The 16,284-nt window shown below is 34.3% G+C and overlaps 1 protein-coding gene across 1 annotated transcript in view; it reads right to left on the reverse strand.

Annotated features, from left to right (window-relative positions):
- Positions 1-16,284, reverse strand: part of LOC150107289 (protein MAK16 homolog) — a 113,123-nt gene that overhangs the window by 94,153 nt on the left and 2,686 nt on the right. The window contains exons 2-3 of the mRNA XM_090391136.1: positions 7,289-7,335; positions 751-860 (exon numbers count right to left, since the gene is read on the reverse strand). Coding sequence (XP_090247262.1) covers positions 751-860; positions 7,289-7,335 — 157 coding nt within the window. The remainder of the gene's footprint in view (positions 1-750; positions 861-7,288; positions 7,336-16,284) is intronic.

The raw sequence follows: 16,284 nt of genomic DNA on the forward strand, positions 1-16,284 counted from the left end.
GAAAGGGACAGGAAGATTTGGAGCTTCCCTGGAGAGCATTCAAAGTAAATACAATTAACCACTGCTTTGAAATTAAACATATGAAGAAGCAATATTTACTAATATTCGTTAAGTGCCGAAATACGCTGGAAGCAAAGTTTGTAAACCAACACCAATGTGTGAATTTTTCCATTAAAATATAAAAAATAGCAAAAAATAAATAATAAACAATAAAAGTTAAATACGTTTGTTTTAAAATAAAAAAATCTACTTAGTCTTAAAACATTTTAAATTTGTTTTCATTATTTCACGGCCCCCCATCAACAAAACCTAAGGCCCCCAAGGGGGCCGCGGCTCACAGTTTGGGAAGCTCTGGATTACACCATGTTGTTATAGTCTCACGTATTGTGAGAAACTGTTTTTGTGCTCTGAAGATGCTGGTTATAACACCAGCGAAATATCAGCAATAAGTTAATAAATTAATTATTTACTTAGTTTCTGTGTTCTAATATATACCGTTAAAAAATAAACAACATGTTCGACGAACACATAAGTCTGTCCACATGTTTAAGAATCCCAATATATGGGAAAATAACAATAAGCATGAAATACTAATTAAATTAGCAGTTATTTTTCTTTTAAAATTAATGCAGATAATTCTGATTTTTTGTTTTAATAATAATAAAGCTTTGGTCATTATTTAGGAAAGTAATCAAATTATTTTCAAGTATGGAGAGAAAGAGTAGCAAAGAGAAAAATAAAAAGAAATACCTTGCTCTTCTCGGACAGTTGCATAATAGCTATTGGCAAGTGGACAGGATGACTTATTACACAAGCCAGTTACACTGTATTCATTGCGGCAAAACTGTTGAGTCTTAGTACTGAAAAATATAATTAACTCTTAAGAGTTTTAATACATATTTTAAAAACTGATGTAAAAAACTATTTTCTTTTATGTTACAACTTATGGTTTCCACGGCTTGATATTTGCATGTGTGACAAATACCATGTGCAATCTTTTTTTAAAGAACTTTACACAGAGAGAGAGAGATTTCTGAATTAACAACTATAATCATTCAAATTAAATTTGAACTAGATGAACTATGATAAATATCTTAGACCGAATATGTTATGAAGGCTACTCAATAAACTTAAATAGTACTGTAAAAATAATCACTGATGATAAAAGTGACATAAAAACTAAATATATATTCTAGATGTCTGGAGAAATAGTACATATCAATAATTGTGGGAGAAAAGCATAATCCCATAGAATGAAATTAATGTCTAGTATATTTACCATGTGGTTAAACAAATCTCAACTTATTATTTAAAATCTCTATTTTCATGTGAACTATCACACCCTTTTTCAGGAAAGTTAAATAAAGCTCTGATACTATGATGACTTGGTTTTATTACAAGTAAATTAATGGTATCAATAGTAAGGAACATTTGAATAGTGCTTCATATTTCTGCTTTTCATCAAACACATGACACACACATATCTTGGACAGTATATGTACGTCACTAGTCATCATCATCATCTACAGACATTATGATATTTGGTCAAATATGGATGTGTAAGTTTTACAGTGGTTACAATGCAAAATTCAGAAGGCTTGGTCAAATTCTGAATGATTGGAGTAGATCTCTCATATCACAATAAAACTATACAAGAGTCACAGAAGAATTTTCCTTCTAAATGCTCCAGGATTTATAGAAGCATACTTGAGAAAAGACTAAAAGAAAAATTGTGAAAGAGAAACTTGGGGATGAACAAAGCTAGATTTAGGACAAATAAGGATGGTCACAACCAAATTTTTACACTAAAACAAATGGTTGAGAAATTATAAGAATATAATAAAAAGCAAATTTGTAATTAAAATTTGTTTAGGTTTGGAGGTTTGTTTAGGCAATTCGAAGTCCAAATGACTTCGAATTGCCTTCGCCGATAGTTTTTCGGCATTGAAACTCATAGATCGTAGTTATCGATCTTGAGTTTCACTTACTGGCTATATAAAAACATAGGATTCTTATCCATTTAATATCTAAACAAATTTGGTTGCATGAGACTGCCCTAAATCTGGGAAACCTACATCAGAAGACCTTCAGCCCAATCGGCCAAGAATACCAATATTGCCCGCTAGGGGGCACCATTAGGACTTTTAGGAGAAAGAATATCACAAGAATAAGTTTTGTAGATCTGGAAAAGATGCTTTGCTGTGACAGATCAATACATAAGAGGGTAGATGTAGCCCAATCGGCCAAGAATACCAATATTGCCCGCTAGGGGGCACCATTAGGACTTTTAGGAGAAAGAATATCACAAGAATAAGTTTTGTAGATCTGGAAAAGATGCTTTGCTGTGACAGATCAATACATAAGAGGGTAGATGTAGAGGAGACGAGTCAATTTCATTAAATGATGTCTTTGGTAAATTCTTTAAATTCTCTTATCACAATTTCATCAGCTTTCTTTACACATAAATGAAACTCCAACTCAGACATGTTCGAATTATCACATCTTCGTTTAATGTTAATTCCCTTCCAAGGTCAAATAATCACTGCCAGGGCTGAAAGTAATATAATACAGTCCTAATTCCTTAGATGTAATAATTCAAGTCATTATTTGTCTAGTTCTATATACCATATAATGTATTAATAGATATTTTATTCCCTTAGTTGATACTTAACAAATTAAAATATTCCATTACTAATAGTTCACTTCTTCTCCCATCTCATCAAGTACCACATTTGCTCTCCCTGCTCCCCTGAATAAGAATCATATTACTTTTAGGATAAATATCTCACTCATCATATTGTTTTTGGGTTTACTTTACCATGATTGCCTATTATAACATAGTCGTGTTTATTTCTGCTTAGTGCTATATCTATTTTTAACCTGCATAAAACCAGTTTTGAAACAAATATGTTAACTACTTATGTACTAAATGTGTGTGTGTGTGTGTGAAGAAAAAATTCATGCAAGTATTACCAGACTATTTATGCATTTTTTTTATTAATAATATTATTTTGCCTCTAAAATTATATCTTGAATCACTATCAAGAAAATAATTTTTTTTTTTTTCACTGCCATCATAAGTAAACAGTATCATAAAAAAATCTGTAGAGATGTGTAGAAATTTTAACCTCTACACATATAATACATCATTGAGGTCTAATTGCTTCCAAAACACTGCTGGATGGACAAGGTCAGTGATGTCATATATGATAGCAACACAGAAAAACAGGAAATCGATATAATGAAATATTTTAGGAAAATAAATACTTCTTTCTCGACTTTCCAATTTTTGATATCCACAAATAACAGTCAAATTCAGCTTATTCTATCACTGGGTAAGAAACAAGCTAATTACAAGGATTAGGGAGAAGGAGTGCCGAATTGCCTGTTTGGCACGACCATTTCGGCCGGCAACTAACAGCCAACTCAGAACTGGCATGAACCAGGGGATTCTGACTATCTAATTAAAATGAAACAATTTGATGGAGTGTTGCCATCCATATGCTTTCTGGAAAGTGATCTGAATGTTTAAGTGAAAGAATATCAATCAAGGTTGGGAGTATATGGCAGGAGTAAACATGACTCTCCTTGAGGTGGACACAACCCAGACATGGTGTTTAGAGTTCTGGTTCAGTTAGTTCTTTAAGCCCGTGTTTGGAAATCCTAGTGGAAGGCAAGGTCTGGCACACCTTTTTGAAGATTCCATAGAGAGAATAACGAGTGCTACTCTTAGAAATGTGGGAACTTGCCACTCCACCTGCACACCTATATGCCAAGCTATCATAGGGAATTTGGCTGTCTAGCAACTATCGTTAGATTTTCAAGGAGGTGGTCTCCATTCAACTGTAACACCCTGCCCCAGCACAGCAGCTATTGGGAACCTTATTTTCTGACTCTCTAGCAATGGTGATCTCGTTAGATTGATGGAATGAACCTGCCACTCATGAGTCACTCTGAAATCTATATATAAAGATGAAAATAAGATCAATCCTTAGGAGTATGTGGGGTTATGGCTATTAGGAATACGATAGATTCAGTTAGTGCTAAGTCAGTAGCATGTAAGTTAGATTAGAAAAAGGATCTTGATCATGTGCTTAGCAAACAATAAAAGAAACAGAAAAGTGCAACTTCGACTGGCCGTGACCTGGCATTAGCAAGGTTTTGGACTCCATCACTGCCTTTATGGCAGAAAATACAAGAGGCCATAGTTGGCTCAATGCATGGCCATGTCATGCTTCATATATATCTTGAATTGAATGGCTTTAGGTTCTTGATGTGGAATCAGCTTCAGCCCTAAGAAACAATCCAAACCTAAACAAATTTGTAATTAAAATTTGTTTAGGTTTGGAGGTTTGTTTAGGCAATTCGAAGTCCAAATGACTTCGAATTGCCTTCGCCGATAGTTTTTCGGCATTGAAACTCATAGATCGTAGTTATCGATCTTGAGTTTCACTTACTGGCTATATAAAAACATAGGATTCTTATCCATTTAATATCTAAACAAATTTGGTTGCATGAGACTGCCCTAAATCTGGGAAACCTACATCAGAAGACCTTCAGCCCAATCGGCCAAGAATACCAATATTGCCCGCTAGGGGGCACCATTAGGACTTTTAGGAGAAAGAATAGCTTTCTGCTTCATTCCTCATTTACTGTGTGTTGTGCTTGCTTGCACGTGTCTTGTATTTAAGTTCCTGTGATAATGGCAACATGACGTTGCCGAAATATTGGAAGTGTATTAAAATTTATTTTAATGTATATTCTATTGTACGTTGTAATTTCCTTAAGCTATTTAGTAAGAATGATAAAGGTAGAAAAGAGGATTTTGAACAATTTTATGAAGAACTACAAAAACAGTTAAACAAATGTAATAAAAATTACTATATATTAATAGCAGGAGATCTTAATGCTAGAGTTGGAAATCATCCAATCCCAAATGTCTTAGGAAAATATGGAGCAATTTGCATGAATAACAATGGTCAAGAACTATTACACTTCTGTACTTTAAGAATTTTAAAATACCTAATACTTTTTAAAAAAAAAAAAAGAATATAAATAAATATACTTGGAATGGCAGAGGAACAATATCTATAATTGTTGTTATCATTACTAAATCAGAAACTAGCTCCACATGTGAGAGATGTGCATGTTTACAGAGCAAGTGAAATTTTTTCAGATCATTATTTAGTAGTCTCTAAAATAGAAATACTAGCAAAATAGAGAAAGGAAGTAAATAAGAAAAAACAAGAAATAGAACAATTATACAATGTATATCAATTATAAGAAGAAAGCATTAGAATGCTATATCAAACACGATTAATACATTACCTAAAAGAAGCCCAAATCAGTGATGATATAGAATAATAATAAGAAGAATGGAAAACTTTAATAAAGATAATCCATAAAGCACCCTCTAAAGTACTTGGAAAGAAAAACATTAAAATCTGGAACACAGATATAGAAAATGCAATAAAAGAAAAGCAAATGACACAAATCACTCCTTCAAAAACATAAAAAGGAAACAGAAAAATAAACAAAAAAAAAAAAAAAGAAATATAGCTAAAACCATAGTACAGAAAGCTCACCAAGATCCTTGGGATAAATATATTAATAAAATTGAAGAAGACATACATGGAGAACGAGACATAGCCTAAAAAATATTAAGGAAATTAAACAACGAAGAAAGAGATACAGCACAAATCAACATAATACAAGAGAAACACCAGATAGAACATTATAAAAATTTAAGGTATGACTCAAATTTAATAGCAGAAAACAATAATGAAGAAATCAACACTGATATAGAACCAATAAAATTGGAAGTACTAAAAGAAGCAATAAAAGTATAAAAAAAATAGAAAATGAACCGGATTAGATAGCATAAATACAGAGCGCTGGAAATATGGCAGGATATTGACATCACACATTAACTGACATTAATTAAAAAGTTGTTTAATTAATAAACAACTGTTGGAGAAAATGTGAGGTTCCATCAGATTGGTTAAAAACTAAGGTTATATCTATATTTAAGAAAGGAGACAGATGATTGTAGAAATTACAGAGGAATAAGTTTATTACAAAATTTACAGTAAAATTTACAATCTTGAATAAAAGATTGTCTATACATGGTAGATCATGTATAGACAATATTTATGTGCTAAAACAAATTATTGAAAAACGATGAGAATTTAATTTAGAGATTCATATGGCCTTTATAGATTGTGAGAAAGCATTTAATAAAATACACAAAGAAAAACTACAGAATACAATAAAAAAACACGGATATCCATTACATTTGATACAAGCTATACAAAGTTAGGTAATAAATTTACAGAAAAGACTGAAATAAATCAGAGTGTCAGATAGGGATGTAGCTTATTTACAAGTCTATTCAATAAAAGCAGATGATTATATTAGAAGACAATGAAGATGACTTTTTATGAATTAAACAAAATAAGCCAACAATACAATTTAAAAATTTCACAAAAGAAAACAAAAGTCATGACATTTAAAAGTCAAGTTCATGTTAGATCAAAAATTATTTAGTCTGCATAATAACATATCTAAAAGATAAAGATCAAAAAAAGAAATTTCAGAAAATCTGTGGAACAGTTAAAAGGACACAATAAAAAACAAGACAAGAAACTCGGCTATAATTTTATGAAGTAATGGCCATTCCTATTATATGGTTAGGAAACATGGATGGAGAGTTAAAAAGAAAGATGAAAGTAAAATACAAGTTGCGTAGATGAGATTTTTAAGAACAATTGAAGGATACACAAAATTGGACCATATAAGAAATGAAGACACATCAAAAAAGAACAAGATATTAATAACATAAATAAACAGATCAAGGAATATAGAGAGAAATGGAAAGAACACATATCTATCTAGAATGGAAAGCTATCGGCTACCAAATGAGGTGGATAGATAAAGAACAAAGGGAAAGAGAGTGAGAGGGAAGATCAGTGAAGCCAGAACAGGAAAATGCCTAATCCTCGAAGAGAAGAAAAAGAAACAGAAATCAGCATTATATAAATAAAACTGATGATTAAACTGAAACTCCTTTTCAATTTTTTTTTTTTTTAACTCATCAACTAAAATTCTCATTCATTACAAATTAGCACACAAGTGTAAGTGAATTTTTCAAGTTCTGGATATTCTTTGTATAACATAAATCAGTTCATAAAGAGTGAGCAATATGTCAGGTAATCTAAATATAATAAGATGCACTTAATTTTAGAATCATTATTTATCAAACAACAAAAAAGAAAGGATAAACACTTACTTTACTTTGAATGAACAAAAACTGTTGTTAATAATACTCCATATAACCTACAAAAGAAAAACACAAAAATAATTCATAAGTATAATAAAAACAAAATTTGTAGTCAACTATTAACAAATAATAACAATAAAATTTAGGAAATGAATTATACATAAAATTGAATCGATTATAAAACAAACATCTTTTAGGCTCAATAAAGAACAACTTTCAACAACAACAACAACAAAAAAAAGAGTATGAAAAGAATGAAAGTAAAACAAAGGTTCAAAAAATTCTAAATCTTTTATGCAATAATTAAATTTTACTATCAGTTCTGTCAAAAATTATACACCTAGCAGGCTAGAACTAGAATTTTCTTGTGGTAATCAATGAATGGAACAAGCATGATGTTTCCTGAGTGTGTGTGTGTGTGTGTGTGTGAGAGAGAGAGAGAGAAGGGGGGGCAAGTACATTGATAGGAAGTGCATTTAAAAAGACAAGTAATGCACTAGCTACAACATGAGGCAAGATTTCAGAGAGGTTATGACTAGTTCTATCAATAGGAGAATGATAATAATAATAATAAAAACCTTTCCTCAAGCATACACGGATGTCAGTTCAATGTAGCAAAGTGTTAGGTTTTAAAATTTAGGATACAGAGTACGAGATTGGTGGAGAATATCTTTGAGGAGATTGACAAGATGAAAGATTCTTGGGGGTGATGGTGGACTGGGACCCAAAATTTTGGAAGCATTCTGATATAGCAATGATGTGGAGAACACTGAAATATAGGTTGTTGTTGTTTTTTTAATCAATACATAAGAGGAAGAATTCATCATAAAATATTATTACTGCAATCACTTACATTTAATTTAAATGTCTTGATTTGTAAACTTTTCGGCTAAGTTTCATAATAATTATAGGAAAACACAAAAAGGAGAACAATTCAATTGAAATCATGTGATATTATGTGCACTATCAGCTGCAGAAGAATAGCTTTATTTGCATTAATAGATATCCAAAATAAATTACAATAAAATTATTTTTAAATATATAAAAAAATTAATTGCAAATTAACGAACACATGAATGGTGAGTATTAGTGTAATTTCCTAAAACTGAGAAAGTTTTAGGCAATCGTTTCTGTTAAGGTTTGAGTTGTGAATGTGTGCTTAACAGCTTTCCTCATACAGTCCTTCCAAAAGAAAATAACTTTTGCATATCCTTTGGTTTTGTTCCAATGATTCCTGTTCTGTAGATAATGTGTGTCTTGCTAAATAGATTTGTTGGGTTCTTTAAGCAAAATGTATTGCCAAATGTTCTTCAAGACAAATTTGTGCAGAATGACCAGTTTGTTCATAATAACATAAGCTGCAAAAGCTGGGAATTCTGTGAACTCCAGGATAAGAAAGAAGAGATATTTGTTTTTAGGTGAGTCAAAGAAGATATTAAGTTTGCGAATTGGACAGAAAGAGACATAAGTTAATCTGTTGAAGTCGTCTTGCTATTTTTTCTCAAAGTTCTTTAACACATAGAATATAAATTCTGATAATTTCTTCTTGAGACAGGTTAAGACAATGGCCATAATTATTGATTCTTTTTTTGATATGTGCATTTACTGGAAGTTCTGCTTCCTTCATAAAAAATTCAATACATTTTAAGAATAAAATTTCAGGATTATCCTTACAACCTACAAATCTAGTAAGATTTTTACACTCTTTACAAATATTCCTTTGGCAGATACAAGTGAATTACTTCATGACTTTCCTCCTGATATTGTAAAATTATTTAACTTGTCATTAATTCGGGATACTTTAGTTGCCAGAACAAACTGTACAAACAGATAGAGGGAACAGCTATGGGATCTCTCCTTTCCCCAACTCTAGCTAATTACTATATGGAACATTTTGAACATATTGCAGATGCTTTTTCACCTAAACAACCAATTTGGTACAGATATGTTGATGATGTATTTGCTGTATAGAACTCTTCCTTGTCTGATCTTCCTGAATTTCTTGAAAAAATTAATAAAATTTACCCTGGAAGTAGAAGTACGATGTAATCAAATCTTTAGTTGAGAATAGAATCTGTAAAACATAAAATATGTTTTACAGATTCTATTTTAAACAAAGAACTGTTTTATTATCAGAACTACCTTTATCTCTAATTGTTATTATAATGGAAAAACTATCAAAAAAATAATCAATAATTATGGTCAATGTTATAACCTACCTCAAGAAGAAATTACCAGAATTTCTATTCCATATGTTAAAGGACTTTCAGTAAAAATAGCAACCAGGAAAGAGTATCTTATGTAATTAATCTGATAAGTTAATTCCTTCGTGAACTGTTTGTCCCTGCCAACAGTTACTTCACAAAGATGTTCTCGAAGACATGCATGCCTCATTGCTGATTCCAAAATTCATATAAGTAAATCCAATCTATGACAAGAGGAGGCACGACTTATCTCTCACTCTATTATAAACTTATGCCAACTATGCATTCACAGATTAATTGTGAAGTAAAAGGACAAGAAGACAAGTAGGATGGAGAGCCTTTGTTCACAGGATCACCAAGTAATAATTTTTAAAGACTCCTGATGTCAAATGCATTCAATCGTAGGCCATCCCTCTTATATAAATCTAATCTTCTCTTAAGCTCACTTCACACATCCAAAAACTTGCATTCATTTGTGCTTTGCCATTATAATCATCTTCTTCTTCCCCTGCAGCTTGTCCCACTTAAGTGTGAGTTGCTGTTAATGATGAGTCTCCTCCACATCCTCCTGTCTTGAGCTGTCACCACATCCAAGTTCTTCATCCTCAAGTCCTCTTCTATCAGCTCCCCTCCATCTCTTCTTTGACCGCCCATGCTTCCTCCTTCCTTGCACATCCATCTGCATGACCTTTCTTCCCACATATTCGTCCTCCCTCCTCATCATATGACCAAACCATCTCAACCTTGCCTCCTGTATCTTCGCTCCAAAGTTCGAACTTTCACTGTTCCCCCTCACATAGTCATTTCTCAGATGATCCTTTCTGGTCACACCGCACATTAACCTAAGCATTCTCATCTCTGCTACCTCCATTCTGCTGATGTTATTTTTCCTCAGGGCCACAGTTTCCATAGCATACGTCATAGCTGTCCTCACTACTATCCTATAGATTTTGCCTTTCAGATTGATCAGCACCCTCTTATCACATAGCACTCCAGCCATCTCTCTCCAGTTCCACCAACCTGCTTGTATCCTGCATCTCACTTCCTTCTCAGCCCCTTCATCTTCTTCCACTGTTGAACCTAAGTATCTAAAGTCCCTCGCTTTCCTGATGGCATTTCCTTCCAGCTCCAGATCTGTCTCTTGGCTGCCATCCACTTTGCAACACATATACTCTGTCTTACTTCTGCTCAGCCTCATATCTCTCTCTTCCAATACTTTCCTCCATCTTTCCAGTTTAGCTGCCACTTCTTCTCTTGAATCTGCATGCAGCAAGATGTCATATGCATACAACATTGTCCAAGGCGCGTCTTCTCTCACCTTCTCCGTCACCACCTCCATCACAATATTAAACAGAAACGGACTTAATGCTGACCCTTGATGCAAGCCAACTGTTACTTGAAAACTTTCTGTCTGTCCCAGACAAGTCCGAACTCTTGTTTTCACATTTCTGTACATCTCCTGCACCAACCTGACATATTTCTCCGGTACCCTCTTCTCCCTCGACACTTCTTGTCTTGGCACTCTATCGTATGCTTTTTCCAGATCAATAAACACCAGATGTAGCTCCTGTTGTTTCTCTCAAAACTTTTCCACCATTTGCCACATCGTAACCGAAAGATAGCATCTGTCGTTGATCTACCAGGCATGAAGCCAAATTGTTCCTTTGCAATCTCCACCTCCTTCCTCAATCTTCCATCAAGAACACTTTCTAGGATTTTCATTGTGTGGGACATCAACTTTATCCCTCTGTAATTCTTACAGTCTTGTGCATCCCCTTTACCCTTGTAGATGGGGACAAGAGTATTTTCCCTCCATTCCTCGGGTATATTTTCTTGCCGGCAAACTTTCATGAACAGGTCCCACAACAGGTCAATTCCCTCTTCCCCCAGTGCCTTCCATGCCTCCACTGGAATCCTGTTTGGGCCCACCGATTTTCCATTCTTCATCCTCTTCATGGCCTCCTTCACTTCCACTCTACTGATGTTCTGCACCATCCCCCTCAGAAGGCTGCCCGTCTTCTCTGAGTCCTTGCATTTTCCTCATTCAAAAGTCCCTCCATCTGTTTCTTATGTCCACATACTTCCATAATACTCTTCCTTCAGCATCTTTGATCTGCCTCACATGTCAGATGTCCTTTGCTGCTTTATTTCTACATTTTGCTAGTTGGTAAATTTCTCTCTGTCCTTCCTTTGTTTCTAATTGATCATACAGATCTTGATATGGCACGGCCTTCGCCTGCACCACAACTCTCATGGCTTCTTGCTTTCTCTCTCTGTCCTCTTCCATCCCACTTCTGCTTTACCTTCCTCTTAGCAGTCACTGCTTCTTGTACATTATTATTCCACCACCAACCCTCCTTCTGCTCTCTAATCTTTCTAGATGTCTCACCAAGCACCTCGATTGCACAGCTCAGGATTACTTTTGAATTATGTTTCCACAATCTTGTACACTTTCCGGTCCATCCGAAATCCTCTCTAATACCCTCTTCCTAAAACGGTTCCTCACACTCTCATCTTTTAAGCAAAACCACTTAATAGTCTTCATCCCATGGCTTCCAGAGGTTCTTATCTTCGATCTTATTTTAAAATCTTCACACAGCAGTCGGTGTGGCTGTGCCACTTGATCTGTTGGAATTACCTTATAATTTGTCACAACCTTAAATGTTTTCTTCTAGTCAAAATGTAGTCAATTTGCGAACTGTTGTTACCACTTCTAAATGTTATCAAATGTTCTTCCCTCTTGTAGAAAAATGAGTTCACAATTGCCAGATCAAATGCTACTACAAAGTCCACAATCCTCTCCCCTTCCTGGTTCATCATTCCCACTCCGTGGCCAGCATGCACCCTTTCACAGTCTCTATTCTCTCTCTCTCTCTATGTGTCTATTCAAGTCTCCTCTGACAATCACCATGTTGTTTTCTTCCAGTTCCCTCATTTCTTCATCTAACATGTTCCAGAACTCATTTTTCTCCTCTGCTGTACAGCCAACTTACAGGGCGTATACACATAATATGACCACTTGCTCTTCTCCAAGACCCAATTTCATTCGCATGATCCTTTGCCATTATAATGCTTCTTTGTAATTCATTATCATCATATCTAGGTAATATACTAACAATTTTTTCATTCTCACGCTTCACTCTCGTCTCTTCAAACAACCTTTTAATATCCACTTTCATACTGAATTTATTGATAGTTTGGTCATTGGTACCTACCAGAATTACAACTTCTTTTGCTTTGCTTTTCTGTTTTTCAATTGCTTCTGTTATATTTTTAATTTTTGCTTAAATAAATTTTTTAAATGAATAATCTTTAATTTTAATTTTTGCTTTTAATTTCTGAATTATTTTGTGGATAGTTTATATAAATTCATCCTTCATTATGGACAACAAATGAAAGTTTTGTGAAGTGCAAAACTGAAGATAAGGATTAGAGAACAGAAAATATTAAAAGCACTGGATACTTCTGTTGTATCATCAGCTAAAAACAATCAAGGCATGCTTTCTCTCATCCAGAGATTTTTATTAATAACATCTAGTATCTTTTGGCTACTTGTATATGAGATATATATGACTTCTGCATAACTTCAACCTTGGTATCTCTTGTGGGTCTGGCTCCCACTGACGACATCTCAATAAACGTCAAAACCAGTCTGTGTAGTGGCCCTTCCTATTATGCATAGTATTACACAGGTCTGAAAGGATGTGTGGTTTGCATTATGGGATTCATATCAAGGCAACTGATGTGATCTCATTAGCCTCTATATACAAGTAGTTCAGATGTAAATATAAGGATAGCCTGAAAAGTTCTCAGCCTCGACCACAGATGGCAACACTATCGGCAAGATTTTTTTTTTTCCAAGTCAGTACATCTGTCATAAACATCCATGTGAAATTGCAAGTCATTCTATCAAGTACTTTGTTTTACACACCTGTCTGAAGCAAAAGCGTTTCTGTTTCTCTTGAAATGGATAAAATTGAGTGTTGTGCAGTTATAAAAATTCTTTGTAAAAGAAGGTTTAACGACAAAAGAAATAAATTCGAAGTTCATAAAAGTTTATGGGAACTCTTCTCCTTCATTTTCAACAATTAAGAAATGGGCTGCCGAGTTCAAACGTGGCCATACCAGCCTTGAAGAAGATCCACGTGAAGGACGCCCAAAAAGTGTAACAACACCAGGAATCATTTATCAAGTGCACGATATGGTATTGGATGACTGGCGAGTCAAAGTGCATGAAATTGCTGAGAGTGTAGGCATTTCAAAAGAATATGTAGGATATATTTTGCATGAATTGCAAATGAAAAAGCTTTGCACAAGCAGATCAAAAATGCACTTACATGAAAATCTCTGAACAGTACTTGGAGCATTTTAACAAGAATAAAACTGATTTCGTGCATTGATTTATTACTATGGATGAGACTTGAATTCTTACACACCAGAATCCAAACAGCAATCAAATAAGTGGATGAAGCCAGATGTTCAGCGCCAAAGAAGACAAAGTCGGTTCCACCAGCAGGAAAGGTCATGGCATCGATGTTTTGGGGAAGCTAAAGGCATTTTGTTTATTAATTATCTTGTAAAACAATAACCAGGGAATATTATTCCGATCTTTTAACCAGACTAGATGAAAAAATTGGTGAGAAAAGACCCGGTTTGCAGAAGAAGAAAATCACTTCATCAGGACAATGCACCTGCCGACAAAGGTGTTTTCGCAATGGGAAAATTAAGAGATCTGCACTACAAATTGTTGGAGCATCCATCCTATTCCCCATATTTAGCTACCTCTGACTTCTGTATGGAAGGGCTTATGTGTTCATCACACATGTTAAATTGGATTTTAACAGTATTAATGCAAACACATTGATAAGAAAATAACTATTCATTAACTATTCAGAGCACACAAAGTTTATGTGCTCTGAAGATGCTGGATATAACACCAGCGAAATATTAGTTTTTAAATTAATAAATAGTTATTTTCTTATTATCAATCTCTGTTCGTATGAATACCGTTAAAATCCAATTCAACACCTCTTCCCAAAACTAAAACTCTTCCTTGCTGGTAAGCTTTTTTCTTTGAATCAAGATGTGATTGCAGCTGTAGAGAGGTATTTTGCAGATCTTACTGTGAACCACTACAGGGACGGGATAATGGTGCTATAGCATCACTGGAATAAATGTATTAGTCTTAAGGGAGATTACGTTGAAAAATAAAAATAATTTTGAAATTATAAATTCATTTTTTCATTGTTAGGCCGAGAACTTTTCAGACCACCCTTGTATATTTCATTCACAAAATATTGTTTTGCTTTCTTGGGTAAAGAATTAAAATCAAGTATATAATTTCTTGGTATCTTTAATGCATAATAAAACCAAAGTAAAAAACTTTCAACATATATATCGCTGGCATCGTGTGCAAATTTCGTTTGGGTGTGCTGTCATGTCTCATGCAACCAACGCTACAAAATTCACAAGTTTGACCACATGATTGCATTTTTATCAATGTTTGAAAGTTTTAACATGCATAGAGTATCAGCGCTCATCTTAATTGGTCTAATGCAACCATAACTGTTGGATAACTTTGAATGCTTTATCAATTAAGTAACAAAATCTACGCAGAATGGGGAACAACGTGCTTGTTTTAAGATACTGTATATTAGAAATCAATGATGAACAAGAATGCTATATTTGGTTGGTATATTTAAATTACTCAAAGATGTAAAATCTGGAATAGGAGGAGGAAGCTTACCTCCTTTGACTACAATACTGTTTCCCACTGTAAACATGGGTGAAAAAGTTCCTACCACATCAGTTCACACTTCATGCATGCAAAACAGATGAAACTCAGAAAACAAAGACACATTCAATCATACCTCTCCCTGAAACATTAACAGACAAAGCACTCACAACTGAACTGACTCAGGCAACCCACTCCATTCATTCACCACTCTCCAGGCAAAAAAATCTAATCCTCATGCCCTTGTTAACAATACTTTTACCCAACTAGCAGGGATGACCTCTTGTTCTACCATCTCTAGCCAAGTGCTAAAATATTTTCTCTGCGTCATCCTATAAAATTCTCTAAGTAACTTAAATGATACTATCTCCCCTTTTTTGCCTATCAACCAACTTTTGTAATCAAGAAACCCTCAATCTATTCTCATAGGAAGCATTCCACAGAACACTTACCATCTTGGTCACTTGCCTATGGATCCTCTCAATCATTTCCTCATCCCCCAAGAAACTCAGGTGACCAGAACTGAGCACAGTAATCCATATGTGATCATATCAAGGCTTTATAAACAGGAATAATAACTCCCTTATCTCTGTTTGTTAGTGTGTTCTAATTGCAGTGGTCTAAGCGCATAGCCCTGCTGCACACCACTACTCAATATACAAATATTATTTAATAAAAAAAAAAAAAACTGTTTGAAAACAAGGAACAAACTCCAGAGACTCAGTGGCAAACTCTAAAGAAAACATTAATTCAGCTAGGGAGACATGTGGCCAGGGCCATTGCCAGATTAGATCACTCCCTGAGGCAAACAATTAAATCTTATTATTACGGGCGACTCCAAGGGGTCCTTAGACTCATCGAGGGAGGCCACATCATGTCCATCACAACTATTCGACATTCACACAGTATCTATCATACTTTGCCTTGAACTCATTCGATGTCATAGCACGCACAACAGACTCTGGCAGCTTATTCCACTCATTCACCACTCTAAAAGTAAAAAAACCCAGCTCTAATACCTTTACTAACCATACTCTTGCCCAGCTTCTATGGATGTCCCCTAGTCC

The sequence above is a fragment of the Typopeltis vanoorti genome, chromosome 4 (assembly GCF_054136105.1).
Source record: "Typopeltis vanoorti isolate ZY-2024b chromosome 4, IOZ_Tvanoo_1.0, whole genome shotgun sequence".
In the NCBI taxonomy this organism is placed as follows: domain Eukaryota; kingdom Metazoa; phylum Arthropoda; class Arachnida; order Uropygi; family Thelyphonidae; genus Typopeltis; species Typopeltis vanoorti.